This window comes from Calypte anna, chromosome 2, assembly GCF_003957555.1.
Source record: "Calypte anna isolate BGI_N300 chromosome 2, bCalAnn1_v1.p, whole genome shotgun sequence".
Lineage (NCBI taxonomy): Eukaryota > Metazoa > Chordata > Aves > Apodiformes > Trochilidae > Calypte > Calypte anna.
In genome coordinates this window covers 117,148,386-117,164,655 of record NC_044245.1, presented here as the reverse complement: position 1 = coordinate 117,164,655, position 16,270 = coordinate 117,148,386, and the positions used below count along the sequence as shown (strand labels likewise).

Below are 16,270 nucleotides of genomic sequence, written 5' to 3'. Positions count from 1 at the left end.
GCTTGGAGGATGTCCAGGTAATAGCTGATACATTTATACTCTTCAGTTCTGTACACTTCAGTTTAAAGAGAAACTGTCTACCAGGAAACTCAAGGAGTGTTGGCTTTCCTAAGCACAAATTTAATCCCAGGTACTTTCGTGTGTCGTTGAAAAAAGAAAGCTTAATGTGTAGACACAATTAATAATCTCTTGTAATCTCCTTGTTACATAAAGCAATAATATGTTTAAATGCTCCAGAGAAAAGGAACTGTATGTATGCTTTTACACACCATTTCTTCTCATAGAAAGTGAATTTGGATGCTTGTACCTCCAGTGAGAGTCTGGGAAGGTGCATTGGCTGGGCACCTGCAGAGCCACCACTGTCCTTGAGAAAAGGTACCCGGAGTCACACCTGAGTTCAGCACCATGTATTGAGTCTCCAGGTCCCAAGTCTGAGCCAGCTGAAAATTCCTGCCTGGGATCTGCTTATTTTCCAGAGGCTTAAAAGATCCCAAGACCTTCTGAAGTCAACTTGCTTCCTGACAGGAAAAGAGACAGTTCTGCAAGGCCCAAACAAAGGAGATGAGAATGTTTAGGCTTGCATACATACTCTGAAGCACGTTTCTTTTCCTCTAGTCTCAAGATCTCACTTGAGTTTGGAGGTTCAAATATTTGGCTGTGTGGTCAGAGTGTTCTGTAGGCCTGCTGTATCTGTTCGTTTTGGTATCTGGAGAATCTTCCCCCAGGCCCAGCAAATGCCATTTACACAGCATGTAAATGTCTTTTGGCACTGCCTGATACACTGTCCATATAATAGCTAATAGGTAGTTTGTCAGGACAAAAACACCCCATTACAGATAGTAAAGAGGACTGTAGAACAATTAATATTTCTACCACTCACTAGCCAGCAGAGTCTGGTGTGGAAATCCAAGTTGCGCTTGCCAGAGGAATGATGCTGAAAGAAGAGTCATGATGCTGATGGAGCCCTCAGTATCCATGGGAGATGCAATGATGAAGTCTCCTAAAGTTGACAGTGAGTAAAGAGTATCTGGAGTTGCTCAGTCCAAACATGCCTGCTCAGCAATCCATCTTTTGTTTGTCTGTTTCGTGCACTGTCTCTGTGTCACACCAAGGACAAGCTGAAAGCTGCAATATAAAAAAGATGTCTGTTGGGGAAATATGTTTCTTGTTATGTGCTTTATAAAGCAAAATCAAGTCAGCAGCTAAAGTGGAGCTTTGGACAGCACAGGTAACATCTCCCAGATGAACACTGAATGCTTTGTTTACATTGTGAAGGATGAGGTGTCGGAGTCAATGAAACCAAACAACCCAAATAGGGAACTGAGATGAAGAGGAGTGATTTGCATTCTAAAAATGGGATTATTTTTTTTTGTTTCACTTCCAGCACTATGCCAGGAGTTAAATACTCCATTTTCATCAAAATATATGTGGTGTGCAATATATCTCTGATTTCATTAGTTAAAATAAAAATTGGTACTGCTTTTGATAGTCCCTTTCAGCCAGTAATGTGAGGGACAATTAGAATACCTTAGAATTAAGAAACTTGATGATGTCATATGAATATTGGTTTATTTATACCTTCCATAATGATGGTTAAATTGGCTAAAGTTATTCCTGGGTAACTATCAAGAACAAAGGCAATTTTCAGATGTATCTCAGTTCTGTGTGCTTAGATATTGAAGTTGGCCAGGAGATGCTTTGATTGCTCTTAGCTTCTCTATTTGTTGTTATTTATTTTTTTGTTTTTATTTTCATAAAGATGGCTCAGGCTGAGCTGACTGATGTGCTGTTACTCCAAGAACAAAAAATTTACCCTCTGTGATGTGTTCTTTTTAAAAGTCATTTCTAATTAACCATGTGTGAAATCAACCATGTTGAGTTTAGGGGGAAATCTCACTGGATGTCTATAATTCATCAAAATACAAAAGAAAGATAAACTAACAAGCATAAAGTCTTATTGCTGTGAGAGGATCTTTATTTATAAGCAGCATTTATCACCATTTAATTCATGAGTTTGGTTTCTACTGACCATCTGTCAGAGCTGCTGTCAGCTTCACAAGCCTCATGAACTTTGCCAGTCCTGGTGTTAGACTTCAAAAGATGCTGGGCCCACCCGCCGCTATCACACAAATCCATAGCCCATATTGTAGCAGCATGAAAGCAAGCATGGCTTTGGCAGGAATAGAAGAGGCTGCTCCTGCATCTTGGTTTTTCTTCTTCCCAAATAGAAGGCATTTAATTGAAATAACTCGACTGAAGTCACTACTGCTGGAAAAGGTAGCATCAGCAAGTAGGGCAAGGGACATTTACCAGGTGTATTCATGACTTTCATCAATGCAGCTTAGCACAGCTGATTGCAAAAAACTTAAAAATATCTTTATCAAGTATTAATTCCTTTTTAAATTCTCTTGAGGAAAGGTAGGGATGTGGTAGTTGCTACCAATTCTCCTCTTTGTATTCAGCTCACAAGTGTATTTTTAAGACCCGTGGATCTTGATGTGCCTGTTTGTCGCATTCACAGAGGTTGCTGCTGACCCTTTTTGTGTAGTCTGCCACTACTACCCAGCAGCTGGTAGACTGTAATAATTTGATTATCTTAATCCTGTTATTTTGTCATTTCATATAAAAATATTTGGTATGTCACAGCTTCCTTCATAGTCTTGGTGACCTTCTATTACTGCCCCCTGATCTATTTATTATCAAGGATAAAACTTTGGTGCACTTTGTAAACAACACTGGTGCATGCTATGCTTGCTGCCTTTCTTTAGCATTCTTTCCTCTTACTGCCCTACTGAGCATAGAAAAAACCTTGTGAAATAAAAACGTCTGTAATACATAGGGAATGTATAGTCTCTTAGGATGTGCAAGGAGTTGGAGATAGCTTTTGTTGCAATCTGTTTGAGGAGGCACATTCCTGGGACTGTTCTCCTTATTGGCAAATCTCCCACAAGGGTTGTAGTAAGCTGGACACAATCATTCCTCAAAATCTTCTCCATTAGCATAGATATTGAGCTGGACCAGCCAAAACACTTTTATTGTCTATACCGTGCCTAGAGTGTTTGCCTGCAGGGCTTCAAGCGTGCCATCATCTGGATTTCCCCACCTACACTGAATGCATATGAATTACAGGTTGGTTCCTGCACTACAGGTGGACATGTGGCAGCCCAGCAGCACCTTCCACATCGCTGAAGGTACAGTCACCGACGTGCGAGTACCACAGAACACATCCCGAAGTCTGCTGCCCTACCTCCAGCAAGCAAACATCCCCTACATGTAAGCCTGTGCTTTGCTTTCTGTACCTCACTCCAGAGATCTGGCCTCCAGGGCAGGTCTGCATCTACCACTCCAAGTGCTCTTGGAAACACGCTCCTCATCATAGCAATTAGACTGGAAAAGAGACATTGCCAAGAAAACAACCGTTTTAGTGGGGGAACAGAAACTCTCCCACAGGCAGGCAGTTTTAATTATCTGCCCTCCTTTGGAGTCAAGCTGAAGTGTTTTTCAATGTATATAAGATCGCATCTGTTGAGAGAGGGATGGTAATTACTAATGCTACAGCCTGCTTTGCATCTCTCTGTATTTAAAAGGAGTTGGGTTTGTTTACACACATGCTGCAAATGTGGAGGCAAAGCCTTCTTCATGAATTATAAAGGAATGTGCAAGTTCTGTTTTTTAACTCTCCATTCCTTCTGACCCAGTGAGAGTCATACAGAACAGATACACTCTAAAGATCACACATTGTTTATAGCATTTCTCAAAAGCATTCAAGACAGTTCTGGTGTATGCTTATCTTTTCATATCTATCAATATGATAGACTAGACAAATGTAATGATCTTGTCATTAAAGCCTTTTCAGTGAAATGCTGAAGCATCTGAATAATCAACTGATGAGCTATTTGAATTCTCAAACACTTGCTGAATAAAGCCCTCCATGAGGCTATTAATACTTGTTGCTCAGTGAGAAAAGAATATACACACATGCACAAAGCATATTGTATGTTATACATAGTGTTATCAGAATTCTGGTTTTATTATTAAAACAGTCTCTTATTAATCTGTCATTCTAAAAATACAAAAACAAACAGTAAGAAATTAATAAAACAGGCCCAGTAACCAAAGCTCAGAGCTACTTTCATGTGGGCTCTGCTGCAGTTTTGTTTTCATTTAAAAATGAGATGGGGTCTTATGTAATTGTTTTCCTGTGTTCTGTACAGAAAATGTTCCCTACTTGCTATAGCTCAACAGTTGTATGCATGGTTCCTGCTCACAGTAAGCACCTCTAATGGAATGACAGAAGGCTATTTTATATGTGTTGGAAACACTCCCTGTTCTTGAACACCTTGAGTTAGGTTGCAAGGCAGAGCACGTAAAGGCAAGAACTGCGAGAGCAGAGAGTCTCTGAATTTTACCTGAAACAATGTGCTACAAATAAAAGGACAGCACTACATTATTTTCAGCAGGGAAAATTTACTTCTGGTGCACAAGTTGTGTGTGCTTAGAGAGAAGCCAGGCAGCATTTTGTCAACTCCAGACTCTTTTGTTGCTCTCCTCTTCATCTCCCTGCTGCCTGCTGCATCCCAGCCATCAGAAGCAAAACCCTGCAAAGGCTCAGACAAGCATCTGCTTGTCCTGACAAGCCTCCTGAGATCTGTAGCTCCACAAGAGCTGGGAGGATTTGCCATGAGAGCAGCCTCAACTATATAGCCAGGGAGCAGCAGGAGCAGGGCTGTCAGGGTAGCCAGGCATGGCCATGCCCACAGGGCAGCTGGGGTGATGATCACAGCCCTGAGGTGAAACGCAGCTCCACAGCCAAAGAGCTGAAGCACCTGGCAAGGTTTCACACTGTTCCTTTTTTTATGTCTCTTTTTAACTTCTCTTTAATTTTAGTTTTGGCATACTTTATGCAAAGGTGTTAAATTGCTGCATCCTTCGTGGAACTGGAAAATATGAGGCAAACATGTAAAACTTTGTCCTGACAGAGCAATGCTTACCTAAATTGAGAGAAGTTTCTAAAGACTGGAAGCATAAAGCAACCCTAATACTGGACAAGGTGACCAACCCCTGGCTGTAAGACTGGCCTACCTGACCCAGTGTTTGACTTTATGACAATGAGATGGCAATGAAAGCAAACCAGGCATCAGATAAACTCCCACTGCACTAAGAGTGGAAAGCAGGACCTATGAGGAGAGGCTGAGGGAAACAGTAATGTTTAGCTTGGAGAAGAGGAGGCTGAGAGGAGACCTTATTGCTCACTACAGCTACCTGAAAGAAGGTTGTAGGGGGAGGGTATTGGCCTCTTCTCTCAAGTAAATAATGACAGGACCAGAGGAAATGGCCTGAAGTTGTGCCAGGGAGATTTAGGCTAGATATTAGGGAGAACTTCCTTTCTGAGAGAGCAATTAAGCACTGGAATGGGCTGTCCAGGGATGCTCCATGGAGTCACCATCCCTGGAAGTTTTTAAAAAATGTGTAGATAAGGCACTTCAGGACATGTAGTGGGCATGGTGATATAGATTTTTTTTTTTTCTTTTGTTTTACTGGGGAGTTGAACGTGGTGATCTTCCAACCGTAGTTCTTTTCCAACTATGACAATTGTGTGTTTCTGTGAAGTTGCCTGGATTTTAAGTTTTCTGGCAATGAGGCCACTTAGGTTGTGTTCAAACCTGAGGGACTTAAGAGCCTTTGGATATTATAAGCACCCACAGTACACAGTTATTTAAAAGGAAATAAAGACTTTCAAATCGCATTTGGACTACAGATACATAAACAATCAAGAGTTGTGAATTTTATTATTGTAAAACTGAACAAACGAATCTGGTTAGTACTTGCACTAATCAGAATTCAGCAAAGCAGGCAAGTATTTTTAAAATTTATTAGATGTCCTAGTGACTTGAATCAAACTTCTGCTTTAATCTAACTGCAGGCTTAAATATTTTACAGTACTGGTCTTGGAGTGTATAACACTTTGCAAATCAAGGCTATAAGCCCTTAGTTCACTTCATGAAAGTTGATGATGTAGAACAGTGTAACTCCCAATTACACAATCACTTCACTAAGACATTTAAAGACTAGATAACTATTACTTTGATACATATGTGCAGATAGAACTATTATCATCAGTGTATCTGCTGGACATTTGAGTTAGGATCAGAGTGAATTTATTTCCTTTCCATCTTTTTCCAATTATCCCAGCTAATGCCTATAAGACTTGAGAAGTTCATATGTGACCATAACTTTGTAGGAATGATGAATTAGTGGTATGGTGATTATACATTGCCACACTTCAAGAGAAGGTGGTATACAAAGATGGTTATCAGTTTTATAGTGATGGTGTTACTGATGTCAGGGATGAAATTCCCAGCTCCTGTCACTGTGTGATGGAAGGGATAGACGCCTTAGCCTAAGAAGAGTCATAAATTCTCATAGATGGTTTTGTACTGTGTTTTTATATTTTCATCTTCATTTGGTTTTTCCATGAAATAGGAAAGTTTTGCGTTCAAACCATTATTCCTGCATTTCTCTCTCATTGCAAAGAATCTCACTTTTTATGCATGCATAAGTTACCCTTGGTGTCACTTCACGCTTTCCATGAGTTACTTTAAAATATTTGGCAGCCATCTATTGCAGAGTGGGTAACTATAAACAAACCACACTTAAGGCATTTTGTTGTCTGCTGTGTTTTAGACGGATAATGCCACTAAGTTCTTAATTTTCATTGGTCTACCTCTATAGTTCTTAGGTATATGCAAAGTTCTATGCCAGTACAACATTCCCAAGAGAAAGTAGGTGCACGGTTTTCTAATCCTGAAAAGATTTTTTTTCTATGGTTTTGAAAAATATTTTTTAAGATCTCTGATCACGTAGTATAATTGGATTATAAAAGAAGACCATAAACACTGCTCCATAAACAAATGAAGGTGGCTACATTATTTACATCATTCTAGTTTATTTGCTTAACAAGCTCATTGTGTTTTTTCGAAGGCACTGTTATATTTCAGAGCAGCTGGAGTATTTATTTGACAGAATACACTCAAATAAGCCTGAAGCACTTTATTGTCAAAATAGAGCAGATGAAGTAACATGAGGATGGTTGAACTCCTGCTATGTTCCTTCTAATTGTGATTGTTGTTCTGCTCTAGCATGTGTGTTCTACTGGTTTTTCAATAACACCACTATCTTTTTTTCACCTAGGATTCTCATATCAGACCTACAGAGTGTAATAGAAAACCAAACTGGATCGAGGTCACATAGGCACCGAAGGTCCCTTTCCGAGTACAACTATGAAGTATACCACACCCTGGAAGAAGTATGTGGAAAGGCATATTGTTCCTCTTATCCACTACACCACTATCTCTATTAAGGCTAAGATTTCATTCTGTGTATGTTTTATGATTGCCTGATCATCTTCAGAAATACTCTGAATATTGCTTCTTAAAAATGGGCACCTTTGTAAAAATACATGGGGTTATTTTAATATTTCTGTTCCAGTCTTATCTTTACATGTAACTATTTCTGACAGCTTCTGAGTTCTTTTTTTGAAATAGATCTTTTATGCTGGTAGAGTAAGATATTTCAGTGGTTAGTCTCACAGATTTACTTAAGGAAGCAATGTAAGCAAATATTCAAGTATTTGTACAAGAGCTCTACCAAAAGGAGGCTGTAGCCAAGTGGGGGCTGGTCTCTTCTCCCAAGTAACAAGTAATAGGACAAGAGTAAATGGCTTCAAGTTGTGCCAGGGGAGGATTAGACTGAGTATTAGAAGAAACTTCTTCACTGAAAGGGTGGTCAAACACTGGAACAGGCTGCTCAGAGAGGTGGCTCAATCACCATCCTTGGAGGTGTTTAAAAGATGTGTAGATGTGGTGCTTAGGGACATGGTTTAGCAATGGACTTGGTAGAGTTAGGTTAAGGGTTGGAATCTTAAAGGTCTTTATCAGCCAAAATGATTCTGTGATTCTACCCATCTATTCTAAGACACCCAAAGACTTAAAAACACTTACAGATTTGTGTATAAGTGATAGTGTCATGGAACGTAGCTGGTTAAATTATTTCTTTTGATCTCAGTGTAGCCATATGTACAGTTTCAGTCCAAAACAAAGTCTAAGTAGAGCATGGAGGTTGCTGTGCCCCATGAAACAAATACTGCAAGCAGCACTCAGTTCTGTGTGTCAGGCAGTTCAGCATTCTGTGTCCTGGCAGGCAGACTCAGGGACCTTCTTTCTTCAGTAATATTTAGTAGGAATGGCAGATTAGCCCCATCCCCAGATTTCTGATAAATGGCTGATGCATTGCAGTAGTTTACAATACTAAGTACTAAAATAAAAAATACTAAAAAAAATCCCATTTGACCAAAAGTTGCATCCAGCCTCTGGCAATGAAGATATGAGAGCCTAGTGATAGCTCAAGTGTAAAAACAAACAAAAAAAAATCCCAACAAACCAAAACAAACAGCAACAACAGAAAATCCAAATAATTAAAAGAAAAACAATCAAAAACTGTAGAGTAACGAGGCAACCAGGTGCCACTAATTGCCAGGGAGTGAGCATGAGCTTGTGTCAAGCCCACCTGTGCCTGATTAGGGTGGGCCCCCACTGCGCATGAGCAGGACCAGGGGGCCAATAAAAGGTGAGGCCTGAGACACAGGCTCAGCTCACTCCTGAGGTAGCTGGCAGAGACGTCAGTTGCTCTCAGAGCAATAGCACAGATCCAGGCTAGTCAACCCTGCGGGCTATAGGCTCAGAGCACTGTTCATGAGTCTCTGCTGGAACACCTGGTTGGACCTTGAAGCGCCGTACCCTAAAAGAGGTTCGTCTTGCTACAAAAAACCCCAAACAAAACAATATGGGAAAATTCAAAAACATACAGAGGACTGAGAGCTGAGATTGACGAATGTGTTACAGCTACTTCATATGAAACACAAAGATTGAAGCAACAGTTATATTTCTGTATTTGCAGATCCAGAGTTGGATGCATCATCTGAATAATACTCATTCAGATCTTGTTCACATGTTTTCTCTTGGAAAATCCTATGAAGGAAGACCATTGTTTGTACTCAAGGTAAAGATTAAATAGTCACTAATCAGACTAGAGACTGGAATCAGTGACAAACACTTTATTGCTTAGGTTATAGCATGTAACAGGCTGAAAATGCAGGTTATCAGTGTTTCCTGAGGGTGAGTTGCTAAGACTGAAGTATCTCACTGAATGTCATCTTTAGTTAACAAAAATAAAAAACTGGTAAACAAAAAATCAGATCTTCTTTACTTGGATTGGGCATGCATGGAGATAGATTCCAGGCCAAGTCTAATTAGCAGGATTTTGATTTAAGGGGAATTGGAAATCTTTGTGTTTATAGACAACTTGGAAGGCAGCTAATGCTGGAGAGGGATTCTCCAGAGCCCTTCTCAGCATGTGCTACATATGCTGCTTCTTTAGCTACTGACAGTACTCCAGGGCTGTGTGCTCTCAATTCACATCAGTAGGACCACAAATTTGAGGGTGTCAGCAAGATAAAGAAAAAATTTTGCTTTCGACATACTTTCTTTTCATCTGCTGTTGCAGAGTTCTGAAAATCTGATTCTGTGTCAGGCTATTTCTGTAGTGTCATTTTACCTCACCCTGTGATATTTAAAAATTTCATTTCTCATAAAAGGGGAATTGACAGATACCACTTTTCCTGTATTTTTCCTATAGATCTGCTTCATTATCTTGGCATACCTGAGTATCATTATCTTAGCCATAACTTTGAAAGCAATAAATTTGTATTTCTCTATATGAGGGAATTCAAAATTCTATTAATAATTATAATAATTATTTATATATTAATAATATAATCTATTATCTTCTCATTATTGTGTCACACTAATGTCATGAGACCTATTAATATTTTTATGAATACTCACACTTCAAGTTAGGTAAAAGATCACGGCCCTACAAGAAAGCTGTCTGGATGGACTGTGGGATTCATGCAAGAGAGTGGATTGGCCCTGCCTTTTGCCAGTGGTTTGTGAAAGAAGTAAGTGTTTAATGATTTATGGTCATGCAGCTTCTTCAGTTCCATAAACATTGTATGTTTTCTGTAACAACTCTAAGAGATTATTAATAAGAACAACACCTATCCCTTAAAATGTTTTGTTTATTTATTTGTAGAATGAGTAAGTGCTTGATAAACAAAGCTGATAGCAACAGCCAGACACAGATAGACACAGGACAGAAATACTCCAGGCACATATTGGCAGAGTTATGAAGTAGGGTTTTATTCCAAGACCTAAAAATGTGGAGGTTGCAATTCTAATAATGGTCCAGGTACAATTCCATAGAAACAGGAAATTAAAATCGTAAACAGATTTCACTGAAAATTATGAATTTTGTGTTCTCTGAATATTAAGTAGTTCCTTCAATGTTCCTTTGATCCTATTTCACTGGATTTATGCTCTCTTTATCTCTGATATCTGGGGTCTAGCCTTCATAGCCATCCCTTTTTCCAAATGATCAATGAAATCAACCGGAATCTGAATTTTGCTTTCCATTTGTCCACAACATCTTTTATATATAAATATCAGCACTTAATCTCTTATAATTTGGGGTTCCTTTCAAATGCACAACATGTTTGTTAGATTTGGACATTTTCCCTTAACCAAAAAACTTGTTCAATATAGGATATTAGCTGCACAATGGAGACTGTTTTGCAGTGCAATTCCAGAAGTCAAAGCTTAAAAAACCCACAACAGATGTGCTTTCAGTATTTTGCATACGAATTTTTTTGCTGAAATTAAGTGGTTCAAAAATGTTGTTTGCAAGGTACTTCCTTGCATGCAGTTTTCTCACCTCTTTTCCACCACTGTGGAATTCTGCAATATATTAAGACCTCTTCTGATGTAAAGGGATTCTCTGGGATTTCTCTGTCACGTCCCATGACCCAATTCAGATGACAGCCAAAGGAGATTCTACTTCCCAGGCCTGGGTTTCACTTTTAGGGAAAAGTTACCCTTTGAGGGTAACCAAATGATGATGACCCCCTCAGACCAGCCCTATACCCCTTGATCAGATTAAGGTGAAATGACACTCAAGCTCTGCACCTGGACACAAAATTTAATTAGAACTACAGAAGGAATAAAAGCACAAAAGCTGATAATTTGGTTATTATATTTTGTTCAGGCTGTGCAATCACAAAGACTCATTATTTCACAATACAAGGATGTTAAAGCTGCATAACCTGGGAAAATTATGGTTACTTCATGACTTTAGGAAAAAGAAAGAGAAAGTGAGAGAGTAGGAGAAGAGAAGAAAAGAGAGACAGATAACAGAAAATCACCCGTCCTAGATCCAGCATTGGGCCAGCCAGCTGGGGATGGTTGGTATTGAAGAAACTGCCCAAGCCCACCAATGCAGCCCCTCATTTTATAGGCCTGTTTTGCTTGGTGAGCATGGTTGAGACATCAGATTGAACAAGAGGAGCAATCCTCTGCCCACTTCACTCCCCAGTTCTTACCTCTGTCATATGCGGGCCCTGTGCAGACCCTTGGCACTCTCTCCTTCCTCTCCAGCCAACCCTTTGAAAAAGCTAATGAGGTTTTGTTTGGGGGTTTGCAAATGTGACTTGGCACTCCCTGTGCACCAGTTCTGTTGGAGTGCTAAGAGGTCCAGTGAGAGGGATTACAGTGGTTCCTCCACCCGGTCCCTGACACTCTCCACTCAGCAGAAAGATCCACTCAGGCCTGTAAGTCACTTCATGAGGGGAAACTTCTACATCACAAAGACCCTTCTGTATTAGCTGAACGCATCATATGACCCCATGTGGACTTCCCTCAGAAGTCACAGCAGCATCTAGGGCACGGACAGAAATAATGAGGTCAATACAGTCTGGGTGAGGCTGACAGCCTGGCTCTTGATGCATGGATAGGCTAAACCAGATCCAGGAGTTCTCCAGTGTTCAGTGTGCAATGGTGGTGATTCTTCTTATTAGGCTTTCGGTTAGTGTAAAGATGAACAAACTTTCAGCTATTTCTGAACAGCTTCCTTACCAAGGAGAACAGGAGAGGAGACATTTGGGATGGACAGGCACTGATGGGAAAACCTATTGTTCAAGTGCATCTTGATGAGGCCTTCTACAGGCAGCTGAAAGCAGCCTCACAACTTCAGTCCCTAGTCCTCATGGGAGATTTTAACTACCCTGATATCTGCTGGTTGACTCACACAGCCAGCCTTTCACAGTCTAGGAGGTTCCTCCAGTGCATTGATGATAACTTCTTAATGCAGATGGTGGACAAGCCGACTAGAAGAGGAGCGCTGCTGGATCTTATACTAACCAACAAGGAGGGCCTTGTCGAAGAAGTGGTGGTCAATGGCAGCCTTGGCTGCAGTGATCATGAGATGGTAGAGTTCAGGATCCTGTGTGGAAGGAACAGAATACCCAGTAGGACCAAAACCCTGGACTTCCACAGGGCAAACTTTGGCCTCCTCAATCAACTGTTAAGAGAAATCCCATGGGACAGGGTGTTAGAAGATAAAGGGGCTCAAGATAGCTGGTCAATATTCAAGGACCACTATTTGCAAGCACAGGATCAGAGCGTCCCTATGGTTAGGAAATCTAGTAAGGGAGCCAGGAGACCAGCATGGTTAAAAAAGGAACTGCTGGGAAAACTTAAGTGGAAAAGGAAAATCTACAGATCATGGAAGGGGGGGCTGGTCACTTGGGAGGAATACAGGACTGTCGTCAGAGGATGTAGGGAGGCAATTAGGAAAGCTAAGGCCTCCTTGGAACTTAACCTTGCAAGTCAGGTTAAGGATAATAGAAAGGGCTTTTTCAAATACATAGCTAGTAAAACTAACGCTAGAGGCAATATTGGCCCACTAAGGGATGAGATGGGAGCCCTGGTGACAGAGGATATAAAGAAGGCAGAGGTGCTGAACGCCTTCTTTGCCTCTGTCTTTACTCCTGCAGGGTTTCCACATGAGCCCCAGATTCATTTAGCCCCAGAAGTAGTCAAGATAGATAAGGAATTTGACGTAGTAGATGAGGATTGGGTTAGGGATCAGCTGAGTAATCTGGACATCCATAAGTCGATGGGTCCAGATGGAATGCATCCAAGGGTGCTGAGGGAGCTGGCGGAGGTCATTGCTAGGCCACTCTCCATCATCTTCAGTAAGTCATGGGTAACAGGAGAGTAGCCTGAGGACTGGAGAATAGCAAATGTCACCCCAGTCTACAAGAAGGGCAAGAAGGAGGACCCGGGTAACTATAGACCGGTCAGCCTCACCTCCATCCCTGGAAAGGTGATGGAACAACTTGTTCTTGTCACTATCTCCAGGCATATCAAGGACATGGGGGTCATCAAGAGCAGTCAGCATGGTTTTATCAAGGGTAAATCATGTTTGACTAACCTCATAGCCTTCTATGAGGAAATTACTAGGTGGATAGATGATGGTAGAGCGGTAGATGTGGTTTATCTTGATTTCAGTAAAGCATTTGACACCGTCTCTCACAGCATCCTTGTGGATAAGTTGATCAAGTATGGGTTTGGTGATCAGGTAGTGAGGTGGATCAGGAACTGGTTGAAAGGAAGGAGTCAGAGAGTTGTAGTCAATGGGGCAGAATCTGGTTGGAGGTGTGTGACTAGTGGAGTCCCTCAGGGGTCGGTACTGGGACCGGTGTTGTTCAATATCTTCATCAACGACTTGGATGAGGGTATAGAGTGTACCCTCAGCAAGTTTGCTGATGACACTAAGCTGGGAGGAGTGGCTGACACACCGGAAGGCCGTGCTGCCATTCAGAGAGACTTAGACAGGCTGGAGAGTTGGGCAGAGAGAAACATGATGAAGTTCAACAAGGGGAAGTGTAGAGTTTTGCATTTGGGGAAGAACAACACAATGTCCCAGTATAGGTTGGGGGCTGACCTGCTGGAGAGCAGTGTAGGTGAAAGAGACCTGCGGGTCCTGGTAGACAAGAGGATGACCATGAGCCAGCAATGTGCCCTTGTGGCCAAGAAGGCCAATGGCATCCTGGGGTGCATTAGAAAGGGTGTGGTTAGTAGGTCAAGAGAGGTTCTCCTCCCCCTCTATTCTGCATTGGTGAGGCCGCACCTGGAGTATTGTGTCCAGTTCTGGGCCCCTCAGTTCAAGAAGGACAGGGAAGTGCTTGAAAGAGTCCAGCGCAGAGCTACTAAGATGATTAAGGGAGTGGAACATCTCCCTTATGAGGAAAGGCTGAGGGAGCTGGGTCTCTTTAGTTTGGAGAAAAGGAGACTGAGGGGTGACCTCATCAATGTTTTCAAATATGTAAGGGGTGAGTGTCAAGGAGATGGAGTTAGGCTCTTCTCAGTGATGACCAGTGATAGGACAAGGGGTAATGGGTGTAAATTGGAGCATAGGAGGTTCAAGTTGAATATTCGAAAAAATTTTTTTACTGTAAGGGTGACAGAGCCCTGGAACAGGCTGCCCAGGGGGGTCGTGGAGTCTCCTTCACTGGAGACATTCAAAACCCGCCTGGACACGTTCCTATGCGAAGTGCTCTAGGTGGCCCTGCTCTGGCAGGGGGGGTTGGACTAGATGATCTTTCAAGGTCCCTTCCAACCCCTAGGATTCTATGATTCTATGATTCTATGATTCTTTAGCAAGGCCTTAACGTGAAGCACTGCAGTGTGATGCCAAGGTAAAGATCCAAGGTTTCTCTGTGGATCTTATAAGAGAATGTAGACTATGTGCAAATATAGAATATGTGTACATGAAAAAGTTCTGGATGTTATTTGAGATCATTTGAAGAGTAGTTTGCTAGTAAGACTGTTTCACTAACTGTATAAAAGAATTTTCCTAGATTAAATAAAGTTCCTACAGTGTTTCTTGTGACTACAAGAAAGTAAAACCTGTCTGCCCGTCTTGGTCAGACATTGCCTTTGTTTGCAGATGAGGTATTTTCTTTTTTCCTTAGAGTGGTATTTCAATACAACAGTAAAGCAAAAAGCATCAAGATAAGCACACATTATGCTCACAGTCTCCATCATTATGTTAAAAATGACTGGGTGGGCAACAGAGAAAAAATATTAGATTTCTTGGTTTAGGATTTTGCTTGTCTCATTAAATGAATGAATTTTTAGTGAGAACTCAGGAAACTGAAGGTCACTTCGTGCCTCAAAATTTGCAATTCTCTACTGCTGGCAAACTCCTCCCATAAGTGCCTCTGCAGCCTGGCAACCCACTTTCCATCCTCCTTGGCACTTACATAGTAGTTCTGAGAAAGGGCAGTCAGCTTGGAAAATTATTTTTCCTGGCGTGTTTGTTGAGTCTAAGGAATAACACCACAATCCCATTGACCTAAGGCAAGCAAAAGGAAATGTTGGATTTCTATGATGCTAGTAGCTTCTTTTCTAGCAGGAACAGCATACATGCATCCCTTTGCTGTGGAGGCATCCTGAAATATTTTATCAAGCTTGCACTTCACCCTGTTACTTCTGTTCAACTGCTCCTGTGAACAGCAAGGCTCTCCAAATGATCTAGCTTAGTAAAACCACCTCTATGTATGAATGCCAGCATTCAAACTGCAAACTCAACCAGGTATTTCCATCCAGCTTGGGAACCCTGGGTACCTTGCTGGCTCCTCTGGAAGCAGCAGCTGCTGAGAGCTGGTAAATTTGCTGGAAGCAGTGGGAGACACCATCTCGCATAGGGTGAAGGTGCCACTGGTTACAAGTGTGTCTTGCCAGGGTCATGGCAGCATCTCCCTGGTTTCTACAAAGCATCTGTGTTGTTCAGCTGCTCAGGACCTGGCTCCCATTGATCTAGAGATGCAAAGCAGGCTAAGACAGCTCAGACTTGAGGATCAAGGATGAGAGCCTGGAGGCTGCCTGCTAGGCAGGCTTGTTCTGTATTCAGGTGAATACAATAGGGAAGAAGAACAGATGAACTAGAGAAGAAGGGAGAAAACTGTAGAATTAGAAGATTAAAAAGAGCAAGAGAACACACAGGAAAGGGTTTTGCATTATGTGATCATACAATTCAAAGTGCAAAACAAGTCTACTCACATTTTGAAACAAACAAAAGGAGAGCTAAGACTATTGTTTTGATTTGGGGGGGTTGGGGTTTTTTTGATGGTATTTTTTTAGGTTGGTTGGCTTTTATTTTTACTATAATCTGCTCCAGCATGAGCTCTACCCTTGGCTCTCTATTCTGCAGGTCTGGTGTTAATAATAACGTCACTGCTTGTTTCTATAGAAGGAGCCCCTGCATTCCTCTAGTCCCTCAACTAAAGATAATCAGCTGTTCTGCTAGGGTTAGC

General features: G+C 41.4%; 1 protein-coding gene across 1 annotated transcript in view; it reads left to right on the top strand.

Moving 5' to 3' along the window:
- Window positions 1-16,270, top strand: part of CPA6 (carboxypeptidase A6) — an 85,087-nt gene that overhangs the window by 45,619 nt on the left and 23,198 nt on the right. Inside the window, exons 2-5 of the mRNA XM_030445575.1 lie at window positions 3,130-3,273; window positions 7,192-7,306; window positions 8,956-9,057; window positions 9,911-10,015. Of these exons, the coding sequence (XP_030301435.1) occupies window positions 3,155-3,273; window positions 7,192-7,306; window positions 8,956-9,057; window positions 9,911-10,015 (441 nt within the window). The 5' untranslated portion in view covers window positions 3,130-3,154. The remainder of the gene's footprint in view (window positions 1-3,129; window positions 3,274-7,191; window positions 7,307-8,955; window positions 9,058-9,910; window positions 10,016-16,270) is intronic.